The sequence below is a fragment of the Vanellus vanellus genome (assembly GCF_965231255.1).
Source record: "Vanellus vanellus genome assembly, chromosome: 8".
Classification (NCBI taxonomy): domain Eukaryota; kingdom Metazoa; phylum Chordata; class Aves; order Charadriiformes; family Charadriidae; genus Vanellus; species Vanellus vanellus.
In genome coordinates, this window is record NC_138913.1 from 13219910 (window position 1) to 13231961 (window position 12052).

Genomic DNA, 12052 nt, shown 5'->3' on the forward strand with positions numbered 1-12052 from the left:
TGTACTGGAGCACCACGGTTGTCTTAAATTAGTTTTCAGTGTGTTGTTTTCAAACTGTCTTTGTGCATCTGTATTTAGGATGATACTTTCTTATTGATTCAGAGGGTTTTTTTTCGAGTCCTATCCATGCTCACTTTGGGGAAAATGGGAAGAAATTACTTTCCTGGGAAATAAGATCCCTAAAAGTCCTGGGGGGACTTTGTGCCTTTCAGAGAGGGATTCAAAATTGAACAGAAAAGCTTTCCAGGGGTGCAGACCCACCTGCTTCCCACAGCAAATATCATGAAGGTGCTGTGCCAGTGGTGCTGCCCGGCTGGTGCCCGTGCCTAGGGCGGGCTGAGCCCGGGGCTTTGAACCTGGCCATGGGTGGTCCAGAGGACTCTGTGTCCCTGGGGTTTGGCTCAGCACCTCTCTGAGCGGTTTGGAGCCTGCTCCTTGGTATTTTGGGGATGGTGCTGAGGGGCTGTAGCTGGGAGGCAGTGTGACACTGCATGGAGATGTGGAGGGTCAAGTAGGGAGCCCGTGTTTCCTCCCAAAAGGCTTGAAATCCTCCAAAAGCAACAGTTCCTATATACATGAAATACCACATCCTGAACTGCCATCCCAGATGCTGCACCCAGGACAGCCAACAGCTCTAATTGCAGCATCAAGCTTTATCAGAAGAAACAAAAGTCTACCAAAGTGGTCCAAATTACAGGCAGCTGCTTCCACAGGAGCCAAATTCAGTGCTAATGGCAAAAGCCCTTTTTTGCATCCTTAGGAGGTGCTTTCAGAGCCTGGTGTCCTGCTGCCCGCAGCCTGTGCTGCCCTGTCCTTGTTTTCTCCTTTGTTATCCCACCTCCCATGACATTCTCAAGGAGAGATCTCCCACCTCTAGACTAAGCTGGATGGCTTCAGAGCCAGTATGCTGCTTTGTCTTCACATCAGCACATTTGGAAATTTAAGATGAGCAAATTAAATGTAGATATTTTGTACATCAGCCCCCCGTAAAAAGCCTTCTCAGAGTTAAAAGAGGTGGATGCTTCTGAGCTTGCAACTGGCCCATCATGTGGCTTTTGTCACTGAGAAGAACCTGTGATCTTCCCAGCAGTCCTTTACCTGAAGCTATGAGGTCCCTCTAAGAAGAGGGAGATGCAGAGTGTGGCTGCCTGCCAGCTAGCAGCAGGGATGCAGGAGGTGGGCTGGTCTAGATTTTGGTCTCTAGCTCCAGCCCTCCGTGTGTCCTCTCTGCAACAGGGAATCCCTGCTTTTAGACAGCGTCCCAACGTTACCGAGCTGTCGTAGCCATCTCCTGAAGCAGTGAGGGGTGCAGCTGAGCATTTAATGGTTAAACAATGTCTTACTTCCTGTGCCACAAACCAGATGGCGGAGCTGCGAGTATTGCAGGGTTCATCCTGATCATCCATGTCATGATGTGGGGAAATGCTGGTGAGTCTTAAATTCTCCCATTCTCTCTCCTAGGGGACTTCTTTCCTCCACCCCCACCTCCGGTGGATGACCTCGGGAACATCACATCATCACAAGGTGCCTTTCCCCCCCCGCCCCCTTTGGATGACGTTACTTTCAACGTGCAGGTAAGAAGATGATAATTTTATTGTTTGAGAAGAAATGATCCAAAAATTGTGGAAATTAATGGACGATAATAAAAGGAGGTGGCAAAGTGCTGTGGTTAGAAATCATGCGCCAGGAGCAACCAAGTCAGCTTTAGCAAGCTGTGTTTTCCAAGTAGGGAATATTTCCATTCAAAACTTGCTGGGCTATTAAAGGATTTTTCCCATCCGGCTTGAATTAGAAGACTAATTGCCTTATGTCCTTGTGATGGCGGATGGGAGTGAAACCTTCCCAGAATGAATTGTTTTCTGGAAGGGCCATCTCCTTCCATGGACTGTGGAGAGACTTCAGGGCAGTAATCTGATCCTAAAAGTGCTTTGTTTAGATGCCTAAAATTAAGTGAAGCAAATAAACCCTGGCCCAGGCCCCAGTGATGTCACTGAGACCCTCTTCCCCCGCTTTTTTCTGGCTTGGATCCTCTAGATTTGCCATCTGGATGAAAGTGCAGCTTCTGAGATGCATCAGGTGATGCTGGCATGACCTGTGTGGATAGGTATATGCCTTGAACACCTTTGAAAGGTATGAAAACTTTTGTGCAGACATCGCTAGCTTGCCTGGAGAGCTGGGCACCGTTGGGTTAGCTCGGGCACATTCAGGAGAGACGTATTCAGACTGTAGGGACAGGCTGTCAAGGTGATCAAGGAGTGAGGAGCTGATCTTGCCAGTGGAGACCAGAAGAGTTTGGCTTGTTAGCAGAGCAAGAGGAAGGCTGAGGAGAGGGTATGGTTGCAGATTTGAAATACATTTGGGGAATAAGCACCGGAGAAGAAGAACTATTTCAGCTCTGGGTGAATGTTGATGCAGGAACAGGAGAGGCTGAGGTTGCCAGAAGGATCTTCATGCTGGTGTTCAGAAAGTTTTCAAGCACTGAGGCTGCGAAAGTCTGGGAGAGCCTTCTGGGAGGAGTAGCGAGAGCAAAGCGAGCGTGATCTAGGTTTGAGGCTGCTGACTGCTGTGTAACCACATATCCACAGCCATGGGGCTGCCCTTGGTGACCCTAGAAGGTTGTGGCAGTCCTGTGTCCCTCGATGGATGTGAACCTGAGCATAGGCTACGGGCAGGCAGTGAATGGGATTCAAGAGACCTGACTTAGTTTCTGACCCCGTCACAGACTCTGGAGTCAATTCATCTACTTTATACCTCTGTAAAAAGAAAACATTTCCCTCCCTCGTGGGCTTCCTCTCATCTCTTACCTGTGGCAAGATGTTCAGATGATATCACAGTCTCATCGTGTTCCTGAAATGCGTTCAGCATTGTAAGCAGCCTTCGAGAGGGAAGGGGTTAATGAGGATTACGTTCTCCTTTGCCAGGAAAGGCTGCAGCCGTCAGGGACATTAGCCAAGTGTGGAGCATGGCTTTTCCCAGCCTTGGGGGAATGAAGTAATTCCCCAGCAAGTGTTGTTCTGTCTCTTATCTCTCTGAGAAGAGTGGACCTCATGGGAGCGGGGGAGCTCCCAGACCGCTCTGGGAAGTGGCGAAGCAGCAGGTTCCTGGTGAGGGCAGGGCGCTGCCTGCACGGCTGCCTGCGCGGGAGCCTGGGCAGTGGGAAGGGACCACGGCACCTCACATGCTTCTCCAGGGTCAGGCTTCACCCAAGGAGAGGACCTCACCATGTTTATTGGAAGGGGCTTGTGTGTCTTCAGCTCCTCATGCCTCCCTCCTGCAATGGGTCCAAAGATGTGCCTGAGCCCTTCGGGGCTGTCACTGGGATATGCCCCTTGGTAGACCCCCCCCACGGGACAGCTTTTCCCCGCTGAGCTCATTAAATTGCTCTTTGTCACACCCTTTCTCTCTGGGTTTGGGAAACCGGGGCTGGAGCCATGTTCACAGTGTTGGGGTTTGGCAGGAGCAGGAGCTTGGTTAGAGGGAGATTCCTTCGCGTGGCATCCCATTCGGAGGAAGGCGAGCCTGCCAGTTGTACCCAGCACTCATGCCTGTCACCACCCCCAGATACACTCTACACAGCAAACACGGGTCTCTGCCTTTAATCTCTGCTCTTGTGTCACCTTTTTCCCCTTTCTTTTCCCTTCCATCCTTTGAAGGAGATCGGGAGCAGACAAAAGCCAGGGCTAAGTCAGGAGCCAGCGGGGTGTCGTGCTGCAAGATCAGCTCCTTATCTCGCAGGAGCAGCAAAAGCCGTGCTGAAGCAAGATGTAAGGCCCGAAACGTGAGGGGAAAGGGCAGGTGGCAATGGAGAAAGCTGCTCGATGCCTTTGTGCATCGAACACCATCATTTTCATGACTCCAGACAGAGGTTCTGTGCTGAAGGAGCAGAATGAATGGTGGCTGTGTTCCTTCTGCTGTGAATCCTTTCTCAGCCCTCGGGACAGGGCTGCCTGAAGGCACAGATCTCATGAGCATGTGTTGGATCGGGTTCTAACAAGCTAAAGCCAAGCCCGATTCCAACGCCGGGCCACTTCATTTCCGTGCCTCAGTTTCCCCATTGCTAAACGTAAGCGCTGGAGCAGATGACCCTGTTCCTGAGCGTGGACCAGATCGGAGGCGGCTGCCTGGGGCGGTTCAGCCCCTGCGGACCCGGCGCGAGCCCTCCAGATTTGCTCCCGAGTTAAAATTCATCTGCTTCAGCAAATCAGCCCCTTTACAACAGAAATTTCGCTCTGGATGGCAGAGTGCTGATGACAGCTTAGGAAATGTGTGCTGTGGCTCCAGGTAAAGCATTTTATACTAGGTGTTAAGTTGATGAGGGCAGCAGAATATATATGTTTAGTTTATTATCATTTCGTGCGTTACTGTTAGCAGATGGCTAAAAGCTGCACAGATTATTACAGTTTAAGTTGTAGTTTAAGAGCAGCAGTTAAAATAATAGTGCCCAGTTTTCATAGGCCTCTTTATCTCTGGATCTCTATTTGGACAGTGGAACGGGCCACTTAGGATCAGATCCAAAAAGGTACTTTAGCATCTGACTTCCCTTGAGGTGCTTATGCTCTGATGGAAATCAGAGGAGGACTGGGTCGCGAAATACCTTTGCAGTAGATCCGGCATTTTCTTGTAGTTTCTGTTTTCTCATCTTGATCTGCCGTATTCGGATTCACAGCAGGGCTGGGGAGGAAAGAAAATTTAAACTAACTGTAATGCTTAAAAAAAGAGAATAGAAAAGGAAATGTTTACGTTAAAAAAAGAGTGCGTTGGGGCTGAGGGAGAGTTGTGTTGGGAAGTTCCCCTTCGGCTGAAATCAGCTGGGGAAGGCGAGGGCTTGTTCCCAGAATGGTGGTGAGGGCGCGGTGATGGCGTGTTTGACAAATAAGGACATGAGCAAAGAGCCTTTTGCCACGTTGGCTTCGGCTCAGTTTAAAAGAGAAAAAAAAAAAAAAAATAATCCTGGACGGGAAGAAAAATGAAATCACTGTTTGTCAAAGGGAAAAAGATAGATCTGGGAGGGACAGAGGCAGATTTTTATTTTTATTTCTTTTTCCTTCTGGTTTCAAAACAGGGAAAGCAAAAGTGAAAAGCTCTCATAAGCAACCTCTCAGGTGCCCTGTTTGCTCCCAGAGAGGGACCCTCGCTTATGGCGCCAGCAATTTCTTCCTTCCCTGCCAGGCAGGGCTGCTCGGGGCTGAGGACTGTGCAACACGCCGGTCCCTACCCCGCATCCCGTCCCCGGGAAGGCTGGCTCTGGAGCCGTGTGTGCTACGGCTGCATCTTAATGAGCTGGATAGTGGGGGCTTCGGGTCTCCACTGGCTTTGAAACAACTATTTCTCCTTAAAGCAAAGGTTTAGAGCCCAGTGTTTCATGTCGGAGCAGGACCTGGGTGGCTCAGAGCAGATGCGACTCTCAGCTGTGGACCTGCCAAGGGCCACCTTGGAAAAACATGTATTTACGAATCGCCGCTAATTGTCTGCAGTGTGGGTCTGATTTTCGTTTGGGACCCTGTCGATGCTACCACAACACGGAAAGGAGAGGATTGTATTCATCCGGGCGATTGCCTCTTTCCCAACAACCCCCGGCTGTTATCAGCGGGGTTTGTATTGACAGACCACAAAACGCTTTACAAAAGAAATACCAGTCTCTCCCTGATAAGGAAGCTGAAGCAGGGAAAGTGCTTTGCCCAGGTCACTAGGCTGACCAGCGGCAGGCTAAAAATAGGACCCAGATCTCCTGCGTCCCAGAGCCGTTCTGTCTGCTACATTGCACCACCTCATTACTGTAAAAACTGCGAATTAATGAGTAAATACCATCAGTGACTGAGACCAGAAAGAATGTGGGATATCCCAAAAAGGATATGCAAAAGTGGTTTAGTATGGGGTTTAAAGTGAAGAAACAATCAGACTTTGAACAGTTGCATGAAGGTTAGATTAGATATTAGGAAGAAATTCTTTAATCTGAGGGTGGTGAGGCAGTGGCCCAGGTTGCCCAGAGAAGTTGTGGCTGCCCCATCCCTGGAGAGGTGTTCAAGGCCAGGTTGGATGGGGCTTGGAGCAACCTGGTCTAGTGGGAGGTGTCCCTGTCCATGGCAGGGGGGGGACTGGGTGGTCTTTAAGGTCCCTTCCAACCCAAACCATTCTATGATTCTATGATAAAATAGTTTAATACAGCAGTTCGTGTTATAACCACCTGTGCATGGAGGGGCTGCAGTGCTGCGCTGTGCACGGGCAGCAGCTCTTCCCACAGTCAGACTTACGGGACTCATGGACCAGGGCCTATCGGCCTGTTGCAGTATGCAGGAAATCAGCCGAAGGGCTCAAATTCCTATTGCCAAGGAATTTTGGGAGCAGAAATGCCTAAACGCGGTCTGAAGGCATCCAGGCTGTTCAGAGGAGACTCGTCTCGCCTCTCCCTAGCACTCGCTAGGGAGAAGGTGGGAACATGTTGATAGATGCGAGGAGCGAGAGCCTCATCCGTGTTACGGAGGAGCTTGCCAGGCATTTTGCTGTCTGACTCCCTCCCAGCGAGTGGCGATGGTGGTGCCTCTTTGTGGGCTGTGACTCACCGGCTGAGGAAACAGTCGGAATGGAGGAATTTTCTTTTTTTCTTTCTTTTTTCTTTCTTTTTTTTTTCTCTTCTTTTTTTTTCTTCTTTTTTTTTCCTCCTTTTTTTCTTTTTTTTTTTTTTTTTTTCTTTTGGGTGTGCATATTGACAAATAGTTGGGGAGGGAAAGGTGTGATTTTTGCCTACAGGGGGTGCTGCCTTAAATAGCACATCTCCCGCTCGCGGCGGCAGGGCGGCTGGGCTCTGCCTGGGTGCTGGGCTTGCTTGAAGTCGCCTGCCTTTTAATGTTTGGAGAAGCCGAAAAGGCCAAAGAGAGCAGAACATGTGTTCAGCCTCCCTCTAGTGCTAGATTTTGTTAATCGTCGAGATCGTTGGCCTGGGCGTAGGTGCTCGCTGGCAAGGAACACGGGTAACGCGGTGCAGCTCTTGCTGCCAGCGGGGCCGGCTGGCTCCTGGCAAGGGCCAGTAGCTCCCAGTGACTCTCTAAATAAAGCCATAGTCCGTGTCTATTGCTTGCCATTCGAGATCCAGCTTTTGCAGATTTCTGGAACACCTAACCTGATTTATTAATATCCATGTGATAAGCAACTGCCTTTTATCTAAATTGAAGCCGTGTCCAACAGTATAAATAAATTACCTGGTGATGTTAACCCTCTTACTCAAACTTTGGCTTTGCAGGAATGCTTTTGATCTGTCTCCCTTCTTCTGCCTTCCTCGTGTGTTTGAGAAGCAGGAATGCGCTGTGCTCTGAATTAGACTTTAGCAAACAACATGTATGCTCTCTGCATGTTTAAACGCTCACTGGGTCTCTACAGGTCGATATGTGTTTGCTCTATAAAAGAGGTTTCTAGGCACTAAGGTGATAAAAATCAGTAATACAAAGCCTGTATATGTCGATGAATATCTGAATGCATGATAGATAAAATGCACGTTTTTACATTTTACTATATATGTGTATGAGAAATGCATAATGAGTGGGGATGTAGAGCAGACCTCCATGTTATTGGGGAGCAAGCGTGCACGTTTTACCCCTGCTGGTTTTTTTGTCCCTTTCTGTAGGTAGCTTCACCAGTAGATCCAGGATCACGAGAGAAAAGGAACACTGAGCATTTCTTTCAGGCAGCTCTTGATGCAGCCCATCTTATACACGTGTTTGTTTTACAGTGCCAAACCACATTCTATTTTAAATCTCTAATGAACCTCTGTTCCCATCTATGTGACTTTCCAATCCTTACTCTCTTCAGAATAGACAAAGATGCTTATTATAAACCACAAATTTTACTGAAAGGGTAAACTGGAAAAGTTTTAATTGAACGGCGTAAGCCTGCCATTCATCTCTCTGCCTGGCTATTAATATCTTGGCAATGTTGTAATGCAATACAGCCTTTAATAGCTAAACCTCTCGGCAAGGACTACAAAGGAAGCAAGGATCCAAACGGTTAACTGTGCTCATTATTTTCATCGTGCTTATTACTGTGTTATTTAATGTATGTGTTTTGTTATTGTTTAATATAGTAACACAGCACGCAGGATGCGCCAGGACCTGCACTGGTGCACACTCGTGCCTTCTTTGGGAGGGGGGTTGTGACTGAGGCTGGGAGACGCTTTCTGAGATGGAACAGAGTGTTTTTTGGTAATCTGCCATACAGCGGGTGATGAGGTGAGGGAGCAGAAGAAAGCAAAAGCCTAATACAGATCATATGTAAATAAGGGTATGGGACCATCTAAAAAGTTATGATAGGAAACAGAAAGGTCAGAGAAGTGGCTGATTGCGATGTTCAGAGATCGTCAAGCTAAAACCATCCCAGGTTAAAACGTAAGGCAGTGTTAGCACGTGTGCCAGCTTGGGTCCAAACAGCGGGCTGTGGTCCCCCGGGGCTGTGCCCGAGGCTGCAAGCCCTGGTGGGCACCTCCTGGCTCGTGTGGGTACATCTCTTTGTGGGACACTGTCACACTGCTGGAGTCGGGTTCAGTGCTGTCACCTGCAGAGAGGTTAATCTGTAACCTGGATTATCCACCCGTGGGTAATAGAGACATGAATATGGAAAGTAATAGGGAATGAATGGAAAGCATGCAGAAAAAGCGGGCGATTTTATCCTGTCGGAGCTAGTACCGGCCTGAGAGAGACAAAAAGGAAGCAAAAACGTCATTGTATCCAAGGTAGAATTATTTGAGCTGAGGGAAAATAAAAAGATAATGAAGATGTGGGAATTCTCCCATCGTAGTAGATGAGCTGAGTGATGGAAGAGAGTGAGATAACACGATCAGAATTGAAGAAATTTCCATTCTTCTCACTTCTGACTGCTATTCAAATCTTCTGTTCGATTAGCAGGTCCTAGGAAAGATCTCTTGCAAGATCGGTTGCTCCTGTGTCAAATCCTGGGTAGCCTGTGTTGCGTTAGGGAACTGTAATGCAGCGGCGAGACTAAGACAAACAGACTGTCAGTAGCAAGAAGGAATTCTAAAAATTGCAGCAGACAAATTATTACAGCTTTTCTATGAAGCTGGCTGGGATTGGAAGATGTGGTTTAGAAAGTCAAAGCTTTTCCGTGCAGCTTGGGCATGGTGGTAGGCTGGAATGTGACAGAGCAGATGGAGTCAGATTCCCACCTTGGTTTTGGTGCTTTAAGTACTATGATGCCGTGTGGTACAGAAATGAGCTTTGGTCATTCATAAGATGAAAGGAAATACAGCTATACTGATTGGAGAATCCAGTTGTCTGTCTAAATTCAGTTTTACAGCCCAGGAGTAATTCAAAGAGTAGGGCAAACTTCATCCTACTTTTGCCCGGCAGCTATGAGACACGGATATGGAGAAGCAGTGAGAGCATCTAATTTCCAAGAATGGAAGTGGCTCAAATGCAGATTCCTGTCTCTGTTTTTTAGTTTCCATCGCTGGTGAAAAACAGCTTCAGCTGCCATGACGGGTGGTTTTGTTGTCAGAAAATGTTGCTTCTGCGAAGAGCATGCAGCGCAGTGACTGAGCAAACTGAAAGGTGGTAGAAATACCAATGAGAAATGTTGTTGTAGCCAGAGCTGGAGGAATTTGTTCCAGGACAGAAGGGCAGGCATGATTTTAAGTGTCTGCTGCCATTAAACTCCATCTTTGTAGGACCATTCCCCGCAGTTGTATTTTTCAGTTTTGATTTGCTGATGAAAACGCAGGACTTTGATTAGCTTTAACACACAAAGAACAGGTAAGGAAGAACATCTGGAAAACATCATATGACATTTTTAGTGTTGTTTTTAGTGGTGTGCGAGATGTAAAATAAAAATGTTTGGGAAAGCTGTAGCAACTCCAAGCGTTGCTGAAGCCAGCAAGTGACAGCTCTGCCAGAGGTGCTGTGCAAACTCCTCTTGTTGAACGGTCCTGAGCTACAGCTCCTTCCCTCTCCATCTCCTCATTCCGCATCTCTCTTTTGCCATGGAAACAGCCTCATGTCTTGTCACGTCCCAGGTCTAGCCTTCCTCTTCAGCTCTGCTGCTCCGCTCGCTCCCGAGTCGCTCTCCCCTTCCTCCCCCTCTGCAAATTCCCCTGGTTCTGCTCTGCAGTGCCCCTCTGCGTGTTCCCAAAAGATGCCGCGAGGTCTGTGCAGATGTTTGGGCGTCAGCGCTTCCCACGGGTGGTGGTAGGGCTGCCCTCTGGGACCGGCGTTTGATCGGTGCTAAGGTTTGGGTCAGCCTCTTAAAGACACTTAGGTGGGGAATATACTTGCTGTGCAGGAGTAAATCCCGTTTGGCTTCTGCCGGCTGCGTTGGCCCTAAGCAAAAACACAGTTAAAAGATATTTTCCCGAGGTCAAATGTATACTGGGAACAACAGATTTTCTGATGCATGAATTCTTATTGGAAAACAGCAACTAACATTCATTTATCTGCATACGGACAGTATCGAAATAAACCTTGGAGCTCACCCGGGAGGGATCTGCACGCTGGGGATTCTCTCTGCAGGGTTTTGCAGTGGTCTCTGGGCGGTGCAAGTTATTCGTTGTTCAGCTTTCTGTGTAATTCGGGTCCTTTTTCTTCACCTGAGGTTCTCACTTAGGAAACGTGTAGAAGGTAAGGGGCCCGAACGAGGAGGTGGTTGTTAAACAGAAAGAAAACCCACGGTTATCTGGCCAAATCAAATGCCAGACACACATCTGGCAGCCTTGAAGAGGAGGTAAAAGTAGGCCTAATGGTTTGGAAAATGAGATTGCGCACTTCTTGAAGGCAAGGGCCTTCCTCCGTGAATCAGAACTGCGGGGTCTGCCCACCCCATGGGCTGCAGCCATCAACCGCCCCAAAAACGTGCGGACTGAGGCAGAGTCCAAATTTCCTCTTCTCAGCTTTGAGAGACATATAGTAGATTTTTATCGTGACTCATTTCTGCAGAAGCCAAACCCGAGCCCTTGACTTTCATGTAGTTTTATACATCCATTTCACTGACATTTTGCCAGGCTCGCCGGGAGATTCTTGAATCCTTACAAACATTTTGGCGCGCGCCCCTTCTTCCTGCAGCAAAACAAGCAAACAAATTCAGAAGTATGTTGTATGTTTAACTTCTGGACTTGGAGCTTATTCAGGCTGTGAAAATTGACTGGCCAATTTTAATTTTCCTTTTTTTTCCGTGGTGATTTCCTAATAGCTTCACAACCCAGGCTCAGGAATGCTTTCTCAAATTCAGAGAAGCTCGACTGTGTGCTTAAACTTCATTAAAGTTGATAGAACTTAAGCACACGTGTGAAATTAAGCATATGCTTATGTTGTATACAGCCTTTTTGCAGGTGAAACAAGCAGCTGCATATGGGTTTCCAACATGTGATTAAATTCCAAAAGGAGTTCTTAAAAACAGTTTTAGTCAACCTTAATTTTCTGAAATTGGTATCTTTAACAAAACCTATCTTTTTTGATTAAAATTGCCTGAGACGTGTCCCTTTTAAAAAGCTCTTCATTTAACTGTCACAATATAAAGTCTTGTGTGGGATAGAGTTTGTTCATGTAAATTTAGTTAAAGTGGTACAAACACAAAGTGATTTCAACAGATCTTTATGAACGTGGCAGCGCTGTTGCTTTCTCACCTCTGTCGATGTGGGGGCCAGGCAGAGCCATTAAATTGTCAGCTGTGCCCTCATGCCTGTCGCAGATCATAAAGCTTCGCCTGGTCGCCCAGGGAGACCAAAGGCATCCAGCCTTGATCTGCAGACATCAAGAGATGGAGAAATCTTGGAAGTTTGTTCTAGCATTTAATTACCTGCAGTATTACGCATAAGTGAATATCTGTGTTATTTTTAAATAGAATTTCCCTGGCTTCGGCTTCCCAGCTGCTGCGTGTTTTTCTGTTTTGCCAGATTGGACAGTCTTGTGGGATCTGGCATTTTCATTCTGTGAAGCTGTTTAGATACTGCTATCGAGCTACTCAATCTCCTTCATAAGTGAAACCAAGTGAGCTCTCTACGTGTCTCCTTGTCAGCTGTTTCTGCTTTTCTGGGGCGTCTCTCAAGTTTTTAAAATGC

The 12052-nt window shown here is 47.6% G+C and overlaps 1 protein-coding gene across 1 annotated transcript in view; it reads left to right on the forward strand.

Moving 5' to 3' along the window:
• The window catches only part of LPP (LIM domain containing preferred translocation partner in lipoma), a 340377-nt gene that overhangs the window by 160285 nt on the left and 168040 nt on the right, over positions 1–12052 (forward strand). The window contains exon 5 of the mRNA XM_082486985.1: positions 1462–1574. Within this exon, the coding sequence (XP_082343111.1) occupies positions 1462–1574 (113 nt within the window). The remainder of the gene's footprint in view (positions 1–1461; positions 1575–12052) is intronic.